Raw genomic sequence first — 22,106 nt, 5'->3', positions numbered from 1 at the left:
TACCCTTACCTCGACGACTGGCTCATAACAGGGGATTCTTACGAAACATGCTTCTCCAATACCCAAAAGACGGTAGACCTTTTGTTCCAGTTGGGCTTCTCCATCAACGAAAAGAAGTCCAGTTTAGACCCCAGTCAAATCAAGCAATTCCTAGGGGCTCTAATTCAAACAAAGGACGGCCTCGTCTTCCCCTCCAAAGAGAGGGTCCAAAACATGCTGTTTCAGATCCCTCAATATGTGACCGGTCGAGAGGTGACGGTACGCAAAGCAATGCGCTTGCTCAGAATGATGGCGTCGTGTATTTATTTGGTACCTCACGCGCGCCTGTGCATGCGCCCAATGCAAGAGTGGCTCAACAGCCAGTGGTGTCAGGCCAGCGGACTATGGGAGGATCTAGTGGTGGTCTCGCAGGCCTTGGTTCTCTCGCTACGGTGGTGGACAAAGGAAAACATGGGAAAAGGAAAACCCTTTGCCACACCCGCGGCGGAAGCCACTCTAACCACAGACGCATCCCTCACAGGATGGGGGGCGCACCTATCCCATCAGACTGCTCACGGAGTGTGGACTCCGAACGTAGCATCCAAACACATAAATCTACTGGAGCTACTAGCTGTGTTCAAGGCGCTAAAAGCCTTCCAGGAACACCTACAAGGCAAGACAGTAATGGTCCTTACAGACAGCACTACAGCCATGTACTAAATCAACAAGCAGGGGGGCACCCACTCTCCAGGCCTGTCCAAACTGGCCCAGAATATATGGAAGTGGGCTCTCAAACAGGACATGTTCCTACTGTCACTACATGTACCCGGGGAACTCAATCTGCTGGCAGACAGACTCAGCAGAGATTTCCCCCTGCCCGAAGAGTACGAATGGCGCCTGCACGAAGACATCGTCTTCGACGTGTTCACACAATGGGGATTCCCAGAGATAGACCTGTTCGCATCCCTGGAGAACTCACAATGCCTAAATTACGCCTCCAGGTACCCCCAGAACCAATCCAAGGGGAACGGTCTGTCGATGCAATGGTCAGGGAAATTTGTTTACGCTTTTCCCCCCCGACTCCCCTTCTCAACAGAGTGGTGCACAAGATGCACCAGGAACAAGTGACCATGATACTAGTGGCCCCAATGTGGGCCCGACAACCATGGTTCGCCCACTTGATGGAGATGTCTCTATCTCCCCCAGTAAAACTCCCCTGCCCGTACAACATGCTGTCTCAGGACTAGGGCAGGACTCTGCATCCATGCCCCCAGAACATGAACTTAGCAGCTTGGCTCCTGAAATCATAGAGTTCGGACATCTACAACTCCCGCAAAGATGCATGGACATCCTCAGGGAAGCCAGAAAACCTAACACTCGCCACTGCTATTCTAGCAAGTGGAAAAGATTTGTCATCTGGTGCAGGAGTAAAAGCATCAACCCTATTGACTGCTCTCCCACACATGTTGTCCTATACCTGACCCACCTACTGGATTCAGGTATAGTGTTTAACTCCATTAAAGTCCACCTAGCGGCACTTTCTGCATACACCACTTCCCGACTCAAAGTGTCGTGGTGGAGGATACCTGTTATAAAGGCCTTCATGGAGGGAGTAAAGAGAATACACCCCCCGATAGCTGACCCAGCTCCCGGATGGGACCTTAATGTGGTACTTAACAGACTCATGGGCTCTCCATTTGAACCCATGCACAAAGCATCTCTTAAACACCTCACTCTTAAGACTGCTTTTTTAATAGCTATCACCACCATCAGGAGAGTAAGTGAACTTCAGGCTCTTTCTATTCTAGACCCCTTCGTTACAGTTCAGAGATAAGGTGGTTCTACGCACTCACCCTAGGTTTGCTCCGAAATTTATTTCTAAATTCCACGTAAACCAATCTATAGAACTACCAACGTTCTTTCAAAATCCTTCCAACTTGGGAGAAAGGACTCTGCACACACTAGATGTACGCAGAGCGGTCATGTTCTACATGGAAAGAACCAGATCACTGAGGAAGACTAATCAGTTCTTCGTCACGGTGGCAGCAGGAAGAGAAGGAGATGCGGTTTCAAAATCCACTATGTCTAGATGGATTGGTCAATGCATCACTCTCTGCTATACTCTTGCTAAGAGAGAACTGCCCTTTAGGCCAAGAGCACACTCCTCGAGGCACGGGGGCATCCATAGCATTCATTGCAAATGTTCCCCTTGAGTCCATCTGCAAAGCGGCTACCTGGAGTTCTGTGCACACCTTTACAAAACACTACTGTCTAGATGCACACTCTAGATCTGACTCCCAGGTGGGACAGGCAGTATTACAACACCTTTTCTCTACTGTTCCTTCTCATAACCCACCTCCAACTCCGGGTACTGCTCGCTAGTCTATGCACAGCATGTGATTCTAAGCAGATTAACAAACATCAGAAGAGAATGCATTACTTACCGTAAAAGCATTTCTGATGGTTGGATCTGCTTAGATTCACATGCGCCCACCCTTCCTCCCCGCTCGGATGGAAGGAACATAGACTTCCTTTATATCTCTCTTTTCTGTACTCACTCACGTCTAGAAGGCTCCCTCAGGGCAGAAAAATACAAACAGAGGGACCTTGACGCGTGAGGGATTGTGGGTACAACGCACGTCACTATAGGGATAGTGTTTCAGACACGCCTTGTCGACGTCCCTTTTTCGACTACGAAAAACAAAATGCAATACTCCGCAGTGACCACTGGATGTCGGACCTATGCACAGCATGTGAATCTAAGCAGATACAACCATCAGAAATGCTTTTACGGTAAGTAATGCATTCTCATATCTGCTGCTCGGTTTAGACCCCATTAATGAATGAAATAGTAAAGGTGCTTGTTTACTGTTTACATATGTACTAAGCGTGAGATTGATTGTTTCATTCTGATATTGAATCCACGTAAAAGGGTTGTATTGAAAAGATTCACACGTTCTCTGAGAAATCTAAGTGGATAGCTTATGTTATGATGTAAAGCGTAATATGGAACATTTCTTATGTATGGAATGTGCGAAGTGTAAAATTATGCTTGTAACGTGAAAATTGCATAAACTTGAATGTTTATTTTGCTTTTTTTCTTTTAAAATTTTTCATGAAGTAATTTTAAATGATGATTTGGTTGTAAGAGTTTATAACTTGATGTAAACTATATACAATTTTTTATAAAAAAAGAAGGGAAAAAAAGATCTATATCTCTGTTGGTGTGTTTTAGGACATCTTAACACTAGATGTTTCAGTGTTTCCACTTGGTCTTTGTCTTTACATAGGCGACAGCTGTTGTCTGTCGTCGGGGCCCGAATTGCCAGAATTTCATGCGTCGTCAGCAAGTTTAGTCTGGCTTTCAAGAATGTTCCTCGCATGTTTTTGTTTGGGAATTTCATGCAGTAGTTCAAGGGTTTTTTGACTTTATTGAAAGTCGATGGGAGATGAAGCAGTAGTTTATTTGCGCTGGCTGTGTCTATCGTCGTGATCCTGTCCATAAGTTCCATTTTTCTTTTTACTCTTGTTTGGGTTGGTTTTCAGATCTTCTTCCGAGCACGATATTTCTTTCGGGGTTTCTTGGAGGCTAGAACCCACTTATTGAGTGCCTTACACATGCCGCTCTTGAGCTCCTCCGCGATGATGGAATAAATTGGCAGGATGTCTGCCATCATAATCTTCCTGTATAGTCTCATCTTACTCTGCACTACTAGAGATAACAGAGACTAGGCCCAGTTCTCATCTATTCGCTGGCATGGATGTCGACTTTGGTAGGCCTAGAACTGATTTCCAAACATGTCCTTCCAGCTTCTGCCATATCGTGCTCCGTATCTTAAGTGATGTTTCCATGCCATAGATGATAAATGGTACGACTTTAGCTTTATAGAAATTAATCGCCGGAAGGAGGGAGAATTTCCCAAATGTTTTGTCTACTAGACTGGTTTGTGCTGTCAGTCTTTTCACCTTATCCCATAGCTGATCTTGCATCGCCTTGTCTATGGACGAGCTATAAATGGGCACCCCTAGGTATTTAAATTGGTCGATGACTTCAAGTTTGGTTCCCTCAAGAAACCATTTGGGATAATGTCTTCGTTGTTTTTTTTCCAGGACCAATATTTTAGTTTTCGCTATGTTTATTTCAAAATTATTTTCTTTCGTGTATCTTGCCAGATTTGCTAATTTCCTTTGTAGACCAATTTGGGTTTGGTCAATAATTGCGTTGTCTGCATAAAGAAGTCGCAGAATGGGCACCTTCCCGATTTGTGGTGGAAATGCTCTCATTTTTTCCTCGTCATTTTTATAGTCCCTGAGGAAAGCGATGAAGAGAGCTGGAGCTAAGGGACAACCTTGTTTTGACTCCTCGCTTGACTGCAATCTCCTCAGACAGGACTCCCTGTTTGCTCAGTTTCACCCTGATCTTGGTGTCGGCATGGAGGGCTTTTATGGGACCCAAAATTGACACAGGACATTTCCAGGTGTGTAGTTTAGACCACAGTTTCATTCGTTCTATTTTATTGAAGGCTTTCGATAAGTCTACAAATGCGAGAGACACTCTGGGTGCAACTTCTCTAACTTTGGCCTTTAAGATGTTTATCATAAAGATGTTTATTGCCATACCTCAGTTTTTTTGGAAACCTGTTTGGAAGATGTCTGTGCAGGGCGCATTTTTTGCCGCGGTTCTGAAGAGGTCCAACAGCTGCGTAGCGAAGATTTTTCCCACAATGTCCAAAAGCGTTATGGGCCTGTAGCTTTCTGGATCTTCTCTTCCGCCTTTTTTGTAAAGTGGAACAATTTGTCAGGAATCAGGTTGAGTCTGGCCGGAATTACAAAGGACAAATGCCGTTCCCATCACATAAACAACAGAGACATGCTAGAATGCGCCGGTTGCACCATACCCCACTGTTACGGCTTTATTTTCCCCACCACACCGCAAAACAAAGGTCAACGTCCTGTCGCACCGAATATCGGAAGGCTTACCCTCCGGCTTGGTCGCGTTGGCGGTTGCCATGGCGATTTTGGGCAAGCACGCCGAATCCGTACATCAGACGCACGCTAGGTCATGTGACTCCGGCCTGATAAAACTATGCCGTCTGAGTTGTTTGTTGCTTCTGAATTTGCTGAAGTACGCTACGTATCCTGGATATTGTAACCTGTTATCTCGCTTTTCCTGGTGTTCCTTGCCAAGTTCCTAGCCCATCTGTGTTTGGTGTTTTGACTCCACGTCCTCCCTTGAGCGCTCTCTCCCCGTTCCTTACCTACCTGTTCCTCTCTTGTTCTGCCTTAGTCCTTCCCCTGGCTGACCTCCCGGAACTGTCTTTTGCTTTCCCTTGGTCTCACGTTCTATCATTGGAAAGATCCCCTGTTGCCGACCCGGACGACTCCTGGACTGCCTTTGCTTCACGCTCTGTCCTCGGAAAGACCCTGTGTTGCCGACTCAGACTTCTTTGGATTGCCTTCCTGGATCCACGCTCTTGTAAGTGTCCCGAAAAGACCGCTGGTGCTCTTCTCCTCGCCCTAAAACGAAATAGAGACTGCAGGAGTATTCATGTAGGGTGAAGGGGGGAGCGTCCTCGTGCCGTTGGGTGTTCCCTACTGGACTTCCTGCCCCCAGGCGTCCGCGTGCCGGCGGGAACAGTCCTAGTCACCTCTGCACCTGGTGGTCTTGCAGGGAGCACTTGCATCTTTTTGGAAGATCATTACTCCTATGGTAAGAGTGTCTGTCCTTACTCCTAAATTCATGTTTGTGCATTCCTTCTGGGTTTTCTGTAAGTACTAAGACCTCTTGTTGGTTTGTTGTAACAGAATCTCTGCAGTATTTCTTGGTGTTGATTGATTGTAAAACAAGGGGTTACCTGGAAGACGTCTCCTTTCAAGAAGAGGTTCTTCGGCATCGCGTCTGGGTCCATTCTTCCAAGTAATTGATCCCTGGTGCTGGTTTGTTTTATCCAGACACAGGGTTACATTTCAGGGTAGAATTCATCGTCTACACCACGTGGGCAACTTGGATCGGCTACCCTGACACAATTATGGTCTTTAGCCACGTTTCAAGAACCATTTTTGTTTGACTGCAGTGGCTGAAGATTTTACTGATGACCCCTGCCCATGCTTTCGGCGACTGTTTCAAATCCAGGTTGGTCAGGCAATCCGGTCCAGGGGCTCTCGCTGTTTTCAGTTTGTTGATAGCAGTTTCAATGTCAACTGCATTTGATAAGTCAACCCATGTTGTCATAGTATCTACTTCTTCTTCCGACTGTTTGTTTTTAGGGAGATCAAATTGGGCCGCTAAGTATGTTTCCATTTTTCCTCTGAGACCCCATTCATGATTTCTGTAGCTCTTATCGAGTTTGTTGATTTAATTAATGCCCAGAAGTCAGATGATTCTTTCGTGCTTAGACTTCTCAACATTTTTTCGGCGTCTTGTTGGTACAAGAGTAGTCTTAGGTTTTAACCACCGGTTGTAAGCCTTTGTTTGAGATCGCCATTTGTCCCAGGCGTCTTGTGTGTTCGTTTTTTTTTTTGTTGCATTTCTCTTCCATTTCCGGACTACTTTCCTTTTTTCAACCAATTTGTCATAGACATGTTTCGTGCTCTCCTTCTTATTTGAATGGCCTACAGCTGGTCTTTTGTATGGGATTAATAGCAGTAAATAGTTTGGTCGCACTGGGAGACCTTGTGTGTCAATAGGGTCAGGAAGGTCATATTTCGCTGTTAACATTAGAACATCGTCTTCCGAAAGGCGTACCCTTGATTGCTGGTTGTTTAGCTCGACGTTGAACTTGTATAACTGTTTATGTGGATGTTTGCTTTGATATGTGCAGATCAGGTGGTTGTGGCCACTATGGATTTTTCTTTGGACTTTGTTCTCAAGGATCTTAGGAAGTAGGCTACTAGTCACGTAAATATAATCCAAGGTGGCTTTAGAAATCAGATTTTCCCATGTCGGAATATTTGTTTCGGGAACAATGTTGCGATGTTGTGCAGGTTCCTTGGTTTGGCAACCGCCCACCAGGCCTTTCCTCGTTTGGCTGTAGGTCCTTGTGACACACAATCCATTTTGTTCTCATTTGGTTCGATGCAGTTTGCATTCAGGTCTCCGCACACAATGAGGTCAATATTATTGTACTCTGCGTAGATCCAGTCTATTGTTTCCCCCATTTTAGTACAATAGGCTTTAGTTGTCATGCGTTGGGGGTTCCAATATGTATTTATTATGACCAGTTGGTTAGTATGCTCCCTCTCCGGCGCGGCAGTTTGATTGTCCATGATGTTAGAATGACCCGCATCTCGTACGTTTCCTTTAGCCTTCAACTTTTGACTAGCCAGACCCATTAGGAGTACCATCCTTTTTCTGAGCCCTAGCACATAGTCTGCTATGTTGGTAGTTATGGGGGGAGTGGGCATCTCCATCCCTCACTGACTATGGCTAAGGGTCCCCTTACAGGGTGACCAAACAGAAGTTCAAAGGGGCTGAAGCAAACACCCTCTTGTGGTACCTCTCTGTAGGCAGACAGTAAGCATGGTAACAGAAGATCCCATTTTCTTCTTTGGGTTTCTTCCAGAGCCCCAATCAAGCTCTTCAAGGTCCTGTTAAACCGTTCAACTAGGCCATTGGTCTGTGGGTGATATGCAGAGGAAAGCTTATAGGTGAACCCACGTTCCTTCCACATGGCCTGCATATACTTGGACATAAAGTTGTTGCCTCCGTCAGACACAACTTCTTTAGGGAAGCCAACCTTAGTAAATATGCCAAGCAAAGTTTTTCCAACTGATTTGGCAGTCAGTTTTCAATGGGATGGCCTCAGGATACCGGGTGGCATGGTCTCCCAGCACCAGGATAAACCTATTGCCTGAGAATGTCTGAGGGTCAAGGGGACCAACAATGTCGATCCCTACCCTCTCAAATGGTACCCCCACAACTGGGAGTGGTACCAATGGAGGATGGATTGTTGAGACACTCTTACCAGATAACTGGCAGGAGGCACAACTCCTGCATCGACCTTCTACTTGCACCCCCATCTTGGGCCAGTAGAAGTGCATGGATAAACTTTGCTTGGTTCTCTTGATTCCAAGGTGACCAGCAAGGGACACCTCATGCCTCAACTGCAGGAGGAAAAGGTCTTACAGCAAGGGGAACCACCAACCTCCTATGGTCGCCTTCTGTAGGCTCACTATACAGGAGCCCACCTTCCCAATAAATCCTGTGCTTCCCAAGAGTTTCAATCTCAAGCTGGGAGCAGCCCTGTCTCCTTAGGCCTTCCAGAGATGGGCACTCACGTTGGCCCTTACTAAATTATTTCAGGTATTGCCACCTCCTCCTCAGGTCCTGGTGATTGACCAGCTACCTCCACCTCAGTGGTTGGTGAGTTAGGGGGAATATTTTCTTTCCCTCTTTTGGATTTTGACTCCTTTAGCCTTGGGTTTCCACTTTGGCTCGGCCATGGCATAGCTACCCTGATGGTCTAGCTTTTCCAGAGGTTACCCTGTTCTAAGAAACTAGGTTGGCCTTCTGAACCTCTGCCCCCTCCTGGACAGAGTTCAGAAATCCTTAACAGGTAGCATGATGAGTGGCCAAGGCTAAGTCTCAGGAGAGGTTCGGAAGAGGTATTCTTATACTTGCTGTCTCACTGGAATTACTGGTGTTGCTCTTTGTGAACTCATTGTAGCCCTACACCACTCTGACATGCTTCCTGAGACTAAGCCTGGACTGCTTGCTCTGCTACTTCACCTTGATTGGGTTTTGGCTAACTTCTGTTTTCCGTGTTGAACAGAACATGGTGCTGGTTCCCTCTCAAAATTCTTCCACCAGGGCCGATTTTGGAAATCCATCTTAATAGTTGGCATCTTAGGAGGAGTAGATCCAAGATCGAATCAATTAAACGATGGAGCTAGAAAACTTGGTGAGCCGCTGTTTGTGTCGTCCTTTGGAGCTAAAGGTGAGTGCAGTGGAATTGCTACTTGTGATATTTAATGCTATGCTTGTAAGCAGAGGGGGGCTCATGTGTATGAGTTAGACTGTGCTAGCAATGTAAGGTTGTAGGATATGGAGAGGGATGTCATTTGGGGTTAAGCAGGAAATTGGGATTGAGAAATGTCCAAAGAGTTTCAATACTGACTGAACCATTTAAGTTCCAGTCTGTTATAGCTTGGCAATTGTATCTACCTGTTCATCTGGAACCAGTTACCCTTCCATGGTCTAATTTGAGGAGGACAAGGGTGACTAAATTGACTGAGTCCACCTGTGATCCTTTATTGGGTTATAGTGCTCACACTTGTGACATGTTGAGAGGAACTGTAGATGGTCTGGTCTATATGGTCATGGTTTGTTCTGTTTGTTCTATTCACGGGACACAAAGTTGCAAATGACGCATTGTGGAAGGTATTCTTTATTTATATAGTGCCTATACACAGGCAAGGGTTTCAAAGCGTCCAAGGAGTGTGGGCACACAGGGTAAAAACAGTCGCTCAGAGCCCTTGAAATTCTTAGAGGATAATATTCTGCACAGGCAGAGTAAGTGTGTAAAAAATAAATTTAACAGAATGGGATATAGCAAATAGGCTTGATGGTGACTTTACAATTTTAACAGTCCAATTAGTGGTGAATACTACAGAGAAACAGTCAGACTATCTTCAAGCGTGGTGCGTAAGGATCGAGTAAGTGCACAGAGAGTCACAGGGAGGGGAGGATCAAGTGCACCCTGTCAGTTGAGATTGGGGTAAGTGCACAGAGAGCCACTTTCTTGGCTTAATTTCTCAGTGCATTGAGTGTGGGTGGGCTGTAGGGCCCTGAGGCAAGTGCGAAAGAGGACTGGCAGAGTACCAGTGAGACTCTGAGATACTCCAGGCGACCATTCAGCATGATGTAAGGGATAGGAGGGAGAGAGGGAAAGACAAGAGAGCTGGGTTAGCAGGGTAAATGGAGAGAGGTGGAAGAGAAGAGGAACATCTTGAGGAGTTTCCAGAATTTCAGGAGATCCGGCTCAAGAAGTAGGGCGGCAGGGAGGCTATTCCAGAGGGAGGCACCTGCTGAGGATGCGGATCTCCCTCCAAATCTCTGATTGACGAACCAGCTCACTCGCAGAAGGTTGGAGGTATGAGCGGAGGGCTCGTGAGGGACAGTATTTGGGTAAGCGGCGTTGCAAGTATGTGCGTTCCAGGCCCGAGCAAGCCTTGTGAACAATGCAAAGGGTCTTGAGTGTGATCCTTGCAGCCACGGGGAGCCAGTGGAGGGATTTCAGCGCCAGAGATGCGGTCCCTGGGCTTGAGGCCAAGAATAAGTCTCACAGGTCTGTTCTGCATGAGTTGCAGGGGCCGCAGTTCGGTAGAAGGGAGGTTGAGAAAGAGGCTGTTGCAATAGTCCAGCCTGGAGAGAAACAGGACTCTGGAGACAGTGAGACTCTTGGGGGGGGAGTGAGAAGGGGCAGATGAGCCTCTGAGGAGGTTTAGCTGATAGTTGGACTTTTTAGAGATGTCTGAAATGTGAGAGGAGCGAGTGGAATCAGAATTTGACCCTAAGATTTCTTCCTTCGCAGGTGGGTGCAGGTGCAACGCCAAGGGAGGCTGGTCAGAGTGAAAGTTGGAAGGCGGGAGCAGGGGTCCCAATGCGAACGATCTGCCTAAGGGGCGTTGAGGCAGAGGTCGTTTGCAGTACACCATGACTGAGTGGCGGACAGACAGCCAGATATGAGAGAGGAGGAGACGGCTGAGGGTAGCCTGAAAGATAGTTGTCATCCGCGTAGCACTGGACGTTAGAGGTGAAGATGGCAATCACCCATGACCATTGTATTGACTAACATGTACTAAAGTTCTTACTGAGTTATTTAAAATTAAAGGAATTTCTGAACTGAGGAAGGGGTGAAACATGCAGGGAACAAGTCTAGATTGGCTATCTGGGAGAATAAGGAATCGCACAAGGTTAACACCTCAAAAGTAAAGTGATTTAATAATTCAGATACCAGCATTGAGATTATTTCAATTTGACCATCCGCTTACTCATCACAGCAAGCTACTCTAGACCAGATCAATGTAGCAGACCTATTATGTTTGAGAGGTCTCTTTAAAAACCCAAAGTCCTTTCCTTTTTTAGGGTGCAAGCAATCTAGGTGATGTTTGGTTAGAAACTAATTTGGGCTTGAGTTGCCAGTTTATTAACTTAAGCACCTCCTTCCCTGGCTAAGAGAGAATTGATCCGATGTGAAGTTTAAGACGGGGAACTACTTGCATCTCAATTAGGCTTTAGCATCTGCTTAATCTAGCACCATAGGGGCAGCAAGTAAGCTTACTTGTTTTTTTTATCATTAAGAGATTTTGTTTTTTTATGGTGATATGAATGCCTATATGTTTAGCAACTGATTAAATCTAGACAGGAACTTTGATTCAATGCTAATATGCCCACTAGCTTTTTTTAAAAACCCTTTGTTCAAAACAATTCATAATTTATTCCAATACCTAATTGTGGAAGTTGGCCTTCTCCAGCATGGGGTCTGGCATGGATTCACATGCTCATGAATATTCCCCGTCGTCAGGCTGGGAATCCTCGGTAAAGAAAAAACCAGTATCAGTTTCGTTTCTGATCTGTCTTTCGTAGTAATAACCAATCACTGGTCTCTGCGTCATACTGACCACAGCCAATGACTGCCCTCTACCTAAGCACCGCCTCTGGCAGCCATCTTCAGATTTTTACCGCACGTTCATGTGTTGGGATCCTCGTGCTTTTGCTCTCGAGCGTTAGTGCTATTTTTTCACGTTTTTTCTCAAAAACTTCGTTTTTTTCGGTCAAAAGAGCCTCAAGCTCCACCGACTTTCCATCCGATCAACGGGGACCCGTTTCGGATTCGTCTGCCCCCCTCAAGGGTGAAGATTTCGTCGAGCTACGCTTTTGGAGGACTCCAGAAGTTTCTCAGGCCCAGGAGAAGGGAGGCTCGACGCCCGGAAAGCTGTTCAGGGTCTGCCCTGGATGCCAGCTGCAGAACGTCTTCAAGGAGGACGAACACTCTTTTTGTCTTTACTGCCTACATGAGGACAAGACGCACGTGGAGAAGGACTGTGCGTTTTGCGGCAACATGTCGGAGCGGACCATGAAGGACCGCCATCAACGTCTCGCCAACTGGCTAGAAGGGAAGAGCCCGTCCGGCGAGAAGAAGAGGAAGAAATCCGAGCGGTCTTCTAAGACCTTTGAGGACGCCCCGGCGACGGGGGTCCAACATAAGGCCAAGCACCGCGAGTCCGCTGGCACCGGGAGCGCCGAACGGTCGGGCTCTACGGGCGCCAGGCAGGGCGCACCCTCCCCGGCACCATCAACCACGAGCCAACGCTCTGGGTCGGGTAAGAGGAAGGCCGAGCACCCGGCGAAGCTCCTGGAGAGGCCCCGGTCGAGCTCGAAGGCGGAGGGGGAGCGAGGCAGTGTCCCCCCCCCTCAAGGATAAGGCGGTGAGCGCACCTAAGGTGGTGAAGGCCTTAATCCATCCGGCCAAGCCCTCTATCGAAACTGTCGCGGCGGCCCTGGCTCAGCCTGTGGAGGCTACACCAGTGGTGGCGACCTCGGGGCTCAGAGTCTCCCTGCCACCTCGGAGGGAGTCCTCTTTTGTGCCCATCGATAGGACCCCCGTGAAATCCCCCGTGGGGAAGAAAAAGGGGGGGGCAGGGCGTCGTCGTAGATTCGGCCCCAACCTCGGAGGAGGAGCTGGTCGAGGTCTTAAGCCACGGCTTCGGCGTGGAAGAAGACCGGCCCGTCGGGATGGATCCCGACGCAGGTGACGACATCGTCGAGGGTACCGACGGGGCCCCTGATCGCCCGTCGGATTCCCCTCTGCCAGCGCCGCGAGACAACTCGGCGGCCATTTTGTTGGCTATACAGTTCTTATGCTCTGAGATAAGGACGAGACTACTGTTGCCGACGGAACCTCTCCCGTCGGGGGACCCAGAACCGGGACCTTCTGGTGTTCCCCCTACCAAGAAAAGAAGGATCCACCCTCCACCTCCTTTTCAGCCGTCGCGCCCCTCCCAGTCCTCCTCCTCCCCGTCCACCCGAGGGGATGATACGGGGACTGACACGGCAGCGACGGGTACGGACGACGAGGTATACGACGAGGATTTACCGTCGTCGCCTCCCACCAGGGCTTCTCCGCCCGACGAGATTGGATCGTTCCACTCAATGATCGCCAGGGCATCCGAGCTTTTCCAACTCTGCCCTGAGGAGAAGAAGGAGGAAGGTTTCCTTTATCAGCGGCGCGAGGCCAAGAGGAAGACGGTCCTCGCGGTGCCTCTATTGGACGACATTTGGGATGAGGGCCTCACCCTCCTCAAGAACCCGTCCACGACGCCAGCTAGAAGAGACCGGTACGAGAAAAAGTACCGGGTCCCGGACACGGCCCCCCTGTGCCTCCGGGCGCAGCCTACCCCGGACTCCGTCGTCTCCGCGGCGGCCAGGAAGAAAGCAGGGGGGGGGTGCGGCCTCCACTTCGACTTCCCCACCGGACGGCGAGGGAAAGAAATTGGACGCTATGGGACGCAGAGTCATCTCGTCTGCAGCGACGACGATTAAAGCTGCCAACGCCTTGGCTATCGTGGCCCGATACGACAGGGAGCTCTGGTACAAACTGGCTCCCCTGCTGGACTTCTTGCCGGACGACAAGAGGGCGGAGGCCCTGGAGCTCCTGCAGGAAGGTGAGGTGGCTTCGGACCACGCCATTACCGTTGCGACGGACATCGCCGACACTGGGTTCCGCCAGTTAGGCAACGGCGTTTGCCTTAGGCGGCGTGGATGGCTCAAGGCTACGGACTTCCGTCAAGACGTTCAGACCAGAGTCCTGGACATGCCCTTCGATGGGAACAACCTGTTTGGGAAAACGGTGGACGATTCCCTTCAGGCTATTAAAGCGGACACCGAGACGGCCCGGGCCCTTGGGGTTCTGCAACAACGACGGCCGCCCTTTCGGAGCAGCGGAGGCAAGGGCGCCTCCAAAGGTTCCGGCGGCGGTTTCTCCTCCTACCGTCAAGCGGCCCGCTCGTCATCTCAGGAGGCCTACAGAGGACGAGGCAAGCCTGGCGGACCCCGCCGTCGTCGCCAAGGACAAGGCGCTAAAGCCTCGTCGAAGCAGGATTGAACCGGCCGGGGGTCGGGCCCCCACCGAAGCACCCCGGTGGGAGGCCGGCTGGCGAGCTTCGTCAGCGTGTGGGAGTCCATCTCCACCGACCGTTGGGTGCTGGACGCCTTGGCCCGGGGGCACGCGCTCGAGTTTCAAGGAAAGTGTCCGCGCGTCCCTCCCGTGGCCAGGAAAGAACTTCACGTCCCTCAACTCCTCCTGGAGGTGAAAGCGATGCTCAAGAAGGGCGCCATCGAACTCGTCCCAAAGAGGCTGCGGGGCTCCGGAGTCTACTCGAGATACTTCCTCGTGAAGAAGAAGAAGACGGGGGGATGGCGCCCCATCCTGGACCTGCGACGTCTGAACAAGTTCATCAAGGCGCAAAAGTTCCGGATGGTCACCCTCCAGCACGTCCTGGGTCAGCTGGAGGAAGGAGACTTCCTGTCGTCGTTGGATTTGGAGGATGCCTACTTCCATATTCCCATCTTGAAGGGGCACCGAAAATTCCTCAGGTTTGTGGTCCAAGGGCGGCATTACCAGTTCAAAGCCCTCCCCTTCGGTCTACGGTCGGCACCCAGGGTGTTCACCAAGTGCCTCGCACCGGTGGCGGCTCAGCTGCGCCGCGAAGGGATCCACGTCTATCCCTACCTGGACGACTGGCTCATCCGAGCCAAGACAAGGGAGCTCGCCGTGGTCCACACGGCAAGGACCGTCCAACTTCTCACGGACCTGGGATTCTCCGTGAACTACGCCAAATCCCACCTGGTACCCGCGCAAGACACTCTGTTTCTGGGAGCGAGGCTCAACACAGTGTCCCTTCGGGCCTCCCCGTCGGAGGAGAGGACCTGGACCATCCTGGGCAAGGTACAGCGGATGTTGGTGGCCGACGCGGCCAAGGTGAGGTCCATCAAGTCCCTCCTCGGAATGATGTCTTCCTGCATCTACCTCATTCCCATGTGCAGGCTCCGGATGCGCCCGTTGCAGGAGTTCCTGGACGCGCGCTGGATCCAAACGACGGGCAACTTCGAGGAAAGGATCACACTCGACGAGAGTTTCCGACGAGCGATCCGGTGGTGGGGCACCCGCGCGCATCTGACGGCGGGCATGGCCTTCCAGACCCCAGCCCACCAGGAGACAGTGACCACGGATGCCTCCCTGGAAGGGTGGGGAGCGCACACCGAAAATCTGCACGCAAGGGGCCTTTGGCTCCCGACGGAAAAATCCTTACATATCAACGTCCTGGAGCTCCGTGCAGTGTTTTGGGCCCTCACGTCTTTCCTTCCGTCCCTCAAGGGCAAGGTGGTGAGGATCTTCACCGACAACACCACCACCATGTTTTACATCAGAAAACAGGGCGGAACCAGGTCCCCAGCACTGTCCAAGGAGGCGCAGGACCTGTGGCATTGGGCAGTCGCCCAAGGGATGTTTCTGGTGCCGTTTCATCTGGCAGGGATAAAAAACACCACCGCTGACTCACTCAGCAGGGAGCTGCGCTCGTGCCACGAGTGGGAACTACGGCAGGATCTGGTGGATCGCCTCTTCCGACGGTGGGGCACACCCCAGATCGACCTGTTCGCGATGGCGACGAACTCCAAGTGCCGGAGGTTCGCCAGCAGGTTCCCCCAGGCGAGGAGCATGGGCGATGCTTTCTCGTTCCCCTGGGAGGGCCTGTTCCTCTACGCGTTCCCTCCTTTGCCACTGCTAATCCGGCTCGTCAACCAGCTCAAGAGGTCACGGTGCAGGATGATCCTCGTCGCACCTGCGTGGCCGAAGCAGATATGGTTCCCGGACCTTCTGGACTTGTCAGCGTCCCCGCCAATCAAGCTGCCGGTGGACGCGGATCTGCTCTCCAGGGAAGGAGGCGCCATCCTCCACCACGATCCGAAATCGCTGAACTTGCAGGCCTGGCTCCTGCAGCGCTAGAGTTTGGAGGATACGACATACCGGCCGACTGCAGAGAGGTTTTTGCAAAGGCCAGGGCGTCCTCGACTCTTAAATGCTACGGACACAAATGGAAGAGGTTCTCTGTCTGGTGCCACGCACAGAAGATTAACCCTCTACGGATTACGGCTCCCCAAGTTCTGCCGTACCTGCTGACGCTGGCCAAAGCTGGACTGGCACACGCGTCCATCAAGATTCATCTTGCTGCGATCTCCCGATACACCAGAACCACGGGACGGACGTCCTTGTGGTCTCATCGTCTGGTGAAAGAGTTCATGAAGGGACTGTTCAGATCGTTCCCGCCGGTGAAGGCTCCGGCCCCGGCGTGGGAGCTCAACGTGGTGCTGACCAAGCTCATGGGACCTCCGTTCGAGCCTCTGCACTCGGCCCCATTGAAGTTTCTGTCGTGGAAAACAGCGTTTCTTGTGGCCATCACCTCCGCACGACGGGTGGGAGAGATCCAGGCCCTTTCCTGCAAGGCCCCGTACTTGACTTTTCACGACACGAGGGTAGTGCTCAGGACGCACCCCTCCTTCATGCCCAAGGTACCGTCGGACTTCCATCTCAACGAACCCTTGGTGTTGCCTGTGTTCTTCCCGTCGCCTTTGTCGCCGGCTGAGAGGACTTTGCACTCGCTGGATGTGGCTAGAGCGCTGAAGTTCTACGTGGACCGCACAAAGTGTTTTCGGAAGACGTCACAACTCTTTGTGAACTTTGGACCTGTCAATCAGGGGAAGGCTCTCTCGAAGGCTTCCATTTCCAGATGGCTCTCCGGCTGTATCATGTACTGTCATCGGTTGGCAAACCGACCGCTGCCCGGCCGTCCGAGAGCCCATTCCACCAGAGCGATCGCAGCTACCACGGCGTTCCTTTCTGGTGTGCCCCTGCTGGACATATGCAGGGCTGCTACGTGGAGGTCGACGCACACCTTCACGAAGTTCTACTGCGTCGATCGGGATTCCAGGGAGGAGTCCAGGGTCGGCCAAGCAGTGCTGCGCAACCTGTTCGCCTGAGGTGAGCCTGGTGAGGAGGTAAGATGCTTAATGTTGAGTTTGATGTAATGCTTAATGTTGAGCCTTTGCCACCTCCCTTGGTTGTGCATGTGTGTACTGCTATGTATTCTTTATTCATGAGCATGTGAATCCATGCCAGACCCCATGCTGGAGAAGGAACAAGTTACTTACCTGTAACTGTTGTTCTCCAGCATGGGTCTGGCATGGATTCACATGCGAACCCTCCCGCCTACCCCTCTGCGGCTCTTCACTTGGTCATACTGCCACTTCACGTGCTTCCAAATCTGAAGATGGCTGCCAGAGGCGGTGCTTAGGTAGAGGGCAGTCATTGGCTGTGGTCAGTATGACACAGAGACCAGTGATTGGTTATTACTACGAAAGACAGATCAGAAACGAAACTGATACTGGTTTTTTCTTTACCGAGGATTCCCAGCCTGACGACGGGGAATATTCATGAGCATGTGAATCCATGCCAGACCCATGCTGGAGAACAACAGTTACAGGTAAGTAACTTGTTCCTTCCCTTGCTTTTAGCCTGTTCGTGTTGGTCAGCCATATCTTGCATTTAGCCTAGATGTGTAAGCTATTATGCATTCATCTTGCGCTTAGATTGCCTGTGAAACCTATCTCTGTCTGATCATCTACGTAGATGTCACCCAGGAAGTAGACATTGTTCTTTGTACAGCTAACCCTTTTCTCCTTCCATATACCTCACCTTCGCAACTTAGCGGAAGGCACAGGCTCACTTCCACACACCCTGCACTCACATATAACACAAACACTACTGCACATCACCTCTGCCATAAAAAAGAAGCTACTTTTAATGACAAAAATTCGAACTGTAGCTTCCCACAGAACGCCATCTCCTAAACACAATCCCCCCTTAGTCCATGGTATACCACTGCTGCACCCATACACCCTCCATTTCGACATGGGTGACTAGCAGGGTCTTGCTCACCCTCGCACAACTTTTATTGGCTGAAATGCACACACGCATAATAGCACCTCTGACATTTCTCTACTCCGATTCCCTCCGAGGGCGTTCAACCAAAAGCACGTTTGGACCATGATTATGGTGAAAGGCGCTATAACAAATGACTGAATGAATTACATAATTGTGTTTCTAATTTTATGCTGCTTTCCCATTTGTTCCAGGTATCATATTCTCCTTAAATGACAAGTCCAGCTCATCCAATCTGAAGATTGATGCCTTGTCGTGTTTGTACGTGATCCTGTGTAATCATTCACCCCATGTCTTCCATCCTCATGTTCAAGCATTGGTTCCCCCTGTTGTGGCCTGTGTTGGAGACCCATTTTACAAGATCACATCTGAGGCCCTGCTGGTCACGCAGCAACTTGTGAAGGTTATTCGTCCTTTAGACCAATCTTATGTCTTTGACTCCACCCCATACATCAAAGACCTTTTCACTTGTACAATCAAACGACTTAAGGCTGCTGACATTGATCAAGAAGTGAAAGAACGGGCCATCTCCTGCATGGGGCAGATAATTTGCAGCCTAGGTGACAATTTGGGAAGTGATTTGCCTAGTACTCTACAGATCTTCTTGGAGAGACTTAAGAATGAGATCACCCGGTTAACTACAGTGAAAGCACTGACATTGATAGCTGGCTCTCCGCTAAAGATTGATCTCCGGCCAATCCTTGGGGAAGCAGTTCCTATCCTTGCCTCTTTCCTGCGGAAGAACCAACGTGCTTTAAAACTGGGTACACTGTCTGCTCTGGACATATTAATTCAAAACTATAGTGACTGCCTGACTGCCTCAATGATTGATGCAGTGCTGGATGAGCTTCCACCTCTCATTAGTGAAAGTGACATGCACGTCTCCCAGATGGCCATCAGCTTCCTCACAACGTTAGCAACAGTATATCCATCTTCCCTTTCGAAGATTAGTGGGTCCATCCTAACTGAACTCATTGGGCTTGTGAGATCACCCCTGCTCCAAGGAGGAGCCCTTAGTGCTATGCTTGAGTTTTTCCAGGCACTCGTTATCACTGGAACTGCTAACTTGGGATATATGGATTTATTACGAATGCTGACTGGTCCAGTTTATGCGCAAACCACATCCCTTGCCCACAAGCAGTCCTATTATTCCATTGCTAAATGTGTAGCAGCACTTACCCGAGCATGTCCAAAAGAAGGACCGGCTGTTGTTGGTCAGTTCATTCAAGATGTAAAGAACTCAAGGTCCACTGATTCAATCCGTCTTCTGGCATTGCTTTCTCTAGGAGAAGTTGGACATCATATTGACCTAAGTGGGCAGATTGAGCTCAAGGTGGTCATTCTAGATGCCTTTTCGTCTTCAAGTGAAGAAGTGAAGTCTGCAGCATCCTATGCACTGGGCAGTATCAGTGTTGGCAACCTTCCAGAATATCTACCTTTTGTTTTACAAGAAATAACCAGTCAGCCGAAGAGGCAGTATCTTTTACTCCATTCCTTAAAGGAAATCATTGGTTCTGCATCAGTAGTCGGCCTCAAGCCGTATGTTGAGAATATTTGGACTTTGCTACTTAAACACTGTGAGTGTGCAGAAGAGGGAACCAGGAATGTTGTTGCAGAGTGCTTGGGAAAACTTACTTTAATAGATCCAGAGACTCTCCTGCCACGACTCAAAGGATACTTGGCTTCTGGTGAGTATTCAACCACTTGCTGTTTTGTGATTTACTTCTTTGCAACAATGCTTTACTTTCAGATAATTCGTCTACTTTTCCAGATTGTTAAAGGTGTTCTTGTATCGGTCTACCACAGTTATGGAGTCTCAATTGCTTGTAGTAACAATTTTCTATTTACTAGTTAAATGCAGAACAAAATGCTACTGTTATTGTTGCTCTTAGTCCTTTCTAGACCTCATTTAAAAACGATTGTAATTGCCTGCTTCTGAGGAAAGTTTTGAAAAGCCATTCTTGTTAGAGTGCAGTCTCTTTAAGTGTCCAGTTAAAGCGGTGAAGTACCCACTGATTCTATGTGTAGATGGGTGTGTTAAGATATACACTACCAAAATAGATCCTATTGTAAGGAAGAATGTTCATCAGATGGTCATATGATCAAGTATTATTTTTTATTTTTAATCGCGCTCCTGACGAAATTAATCGTGTCTTGGTACAGTTGTATCGCATGGTAGCAAATCAGCTATCTATGAGTGTTATCAGTTCAGTAATTTTGCATAAAAGTGCCTAAACATCGGTGTTACACTTAACAGAAAAGATAAGTCTTCACAGCCTTTTCGGAAAGAAATGAGTTTTATGTTCTCGAATAGCTCTTGGGAGGCTGTTCCAAACACTGTGCATTGCGCTTCCTTAAATGAAAAGTTGGCTCAATGTATTTTTTCATCCATGTTTTATTTGTGTTAATTCGGGGGGGCTGTTAGGAAGGTCACACAGTAAAATTAAAGCTTTGGGTACCTGAATGATGCTGGCCTATCGGGTTTTATCGATTTTACTGATTGGCCTAGGAGTAGTGTCAGGTTGGAACATTTTCTGAAGTGTTATTTCCTTGGGTACCCTGGATGCTCTCCGAGATAATGGATCGATAAGCTTGGTTATTAAGATTGTTATTACTTTATATGATGGTCTGTAGCCACTTGATACTTGGCTAATAGACTAACCATAATGGTGAAAGTCAAAGGTTTTATTGAGCAGTGTTTTCTGGAATATGCACACTTCTGACATGGCAGCAGTCTGGGAACCATTTAAAGCAACCCTTAATGGATGGCAGAGGGCAATCTGTTGTGGCTGTGAAATAGCACACAGAATGAATCCATATAAGCAAATCTCAACATTTGTTTGAGTTAAATGGAAATGTAGATGGAGTTCATTGCCTAGTGATATCAAGGCAATGAAGTTGAGCACCTCCTTTGGTACAAGTTTGAGTTCTTCCACCCAGAAAGTGTATGGAGACATAGGCTGGTGCCTGCTACTTACTTTATTTTCTAACACAGCACTTAGCCTTTTTTACAGCATTGTAGCAGTTTACCCATGTAGATGGGCAAAATGACTATCAAACCGTTGTTAAAGCTCTACACCTGTGTCATTTTATTTAGTTTTTTTTGGGACATGGAATAGCAAAAATAGCTGTTTGGCTTAATGTGTCTCTTTGCACTTTGCAAAGGCACTTCTTTGGAAGTTGAATTTATTTTAAACTGGATAAGTGTATCCTAGACACTTCAGTCCCCGTTTGTGTGAGCCTGAGAGAAGGGAGTTTGGGGGGTGGGGGGAGGGGGCAACAAGACTTTTGAAAGTTGCATGGCTGTGAATTGGTGGGTTGAGCTAACTCCCAGCCCCTGTATGTATAACTAGTGTAGCCCCCCCAGGCCAATTCACAGATTTTGTATCCTGAAAGGTTTTCTGTAATCTGCTGGAGAGGTTGGATGTCCCTTAGAATCATTGAGGCCAATTTGGCTGCTATACCCTTTATCCTCCCGATAGTGAACTCCTGCTACTCTGTCCTGTTTAGTCTTGCTTAAAGTGCTTCCTCTCCTTCCATTCAGTAATCCCTGCTGGAACATGCCTGCCTGGATCCTTCTGGTGTTATCTCAAGCTTTCTGGACCTATTGTACTGAAGCTATGGAACAAGAGACGACCCAATATCCGACAGAGACCATGTCTTTTATAAAAATGACAGTGTGTCATGGGAAATCAAATAGCCCTGTAGCAATTAGCCCTAATATTTGTAAAACCTCTAAAACCTGTAAATATACATTTTATTTAAAAACGGATTAAAACCTTTACACAGAGACAATACATGTGTACAAGGCAACGATACTACTCTAAAATGTATCAGGTACCACTTTAATATGATTTAGTGCAATTCAGACAAAGTGTATCACGTAATACATTACACATAGCACCGTTCAATACAATGAAAACCATGTCGGATTCAAACTAGTTATTGACATTTCTTGGATCCTTTGGATGCTTGTACATTCCGTGAGCGTATGTTGTGAACCCACTGTATATTCCCTCATTCCCTATATGTTTCAATCCCTTCTATGATTGCATGGATTTTCTTCGGGGGCTAGCGTACATTGTGGTGGTGCAAGGTACCTAGGGACAGCCTTGTCAATTTTGCAAA

The 22,106-nt window shown here is 48.8% G+C and overlaps 1 protein-coding gene across 1 annotated transcript in view; it reads left to right on the top strand.

Annotated features, from left to right (window-relative positions):
• CAND1 (cullin associated and neddylation dissociated 1) overlaps window positions 1–22,106 on the top strand; it is a 769,151-nt gene that overhangs the window by 554,079 nt on the left and 192,966 nt on the right. The window contains exon 10 of the mRNA XM_069629730.1: window positions 18,173–19,666. Within this exon, the coding sequence (XP_069485831.1) occupies window positions 18,173–19,666 (1,494 nt within the window). The remainder of the gene's footprint in view (window positions 1–18,172; window positions 19,667–22,106) is intronic.

This window comes from Ambystoma mexicanum, chromosome 12 (genome assembly GCF_040938575.1).
Source record: "Ambystoma mexicanum isolate Mex_15411 chromosome 12, UKY_AmexF1_1, whole genome shotgun sequence".
NCBI classification, from domain to species: Eukaryota; Metazoa; Chordata; class Amphibia; order Caudata; family Ambystomatidae; genus Ambystoma; species Ambystoma mexicanum.
Note: the sequence above shows the minus strand (reverse complement) of the source record. Positions and strands in the feature narration are given on the sequence as shown.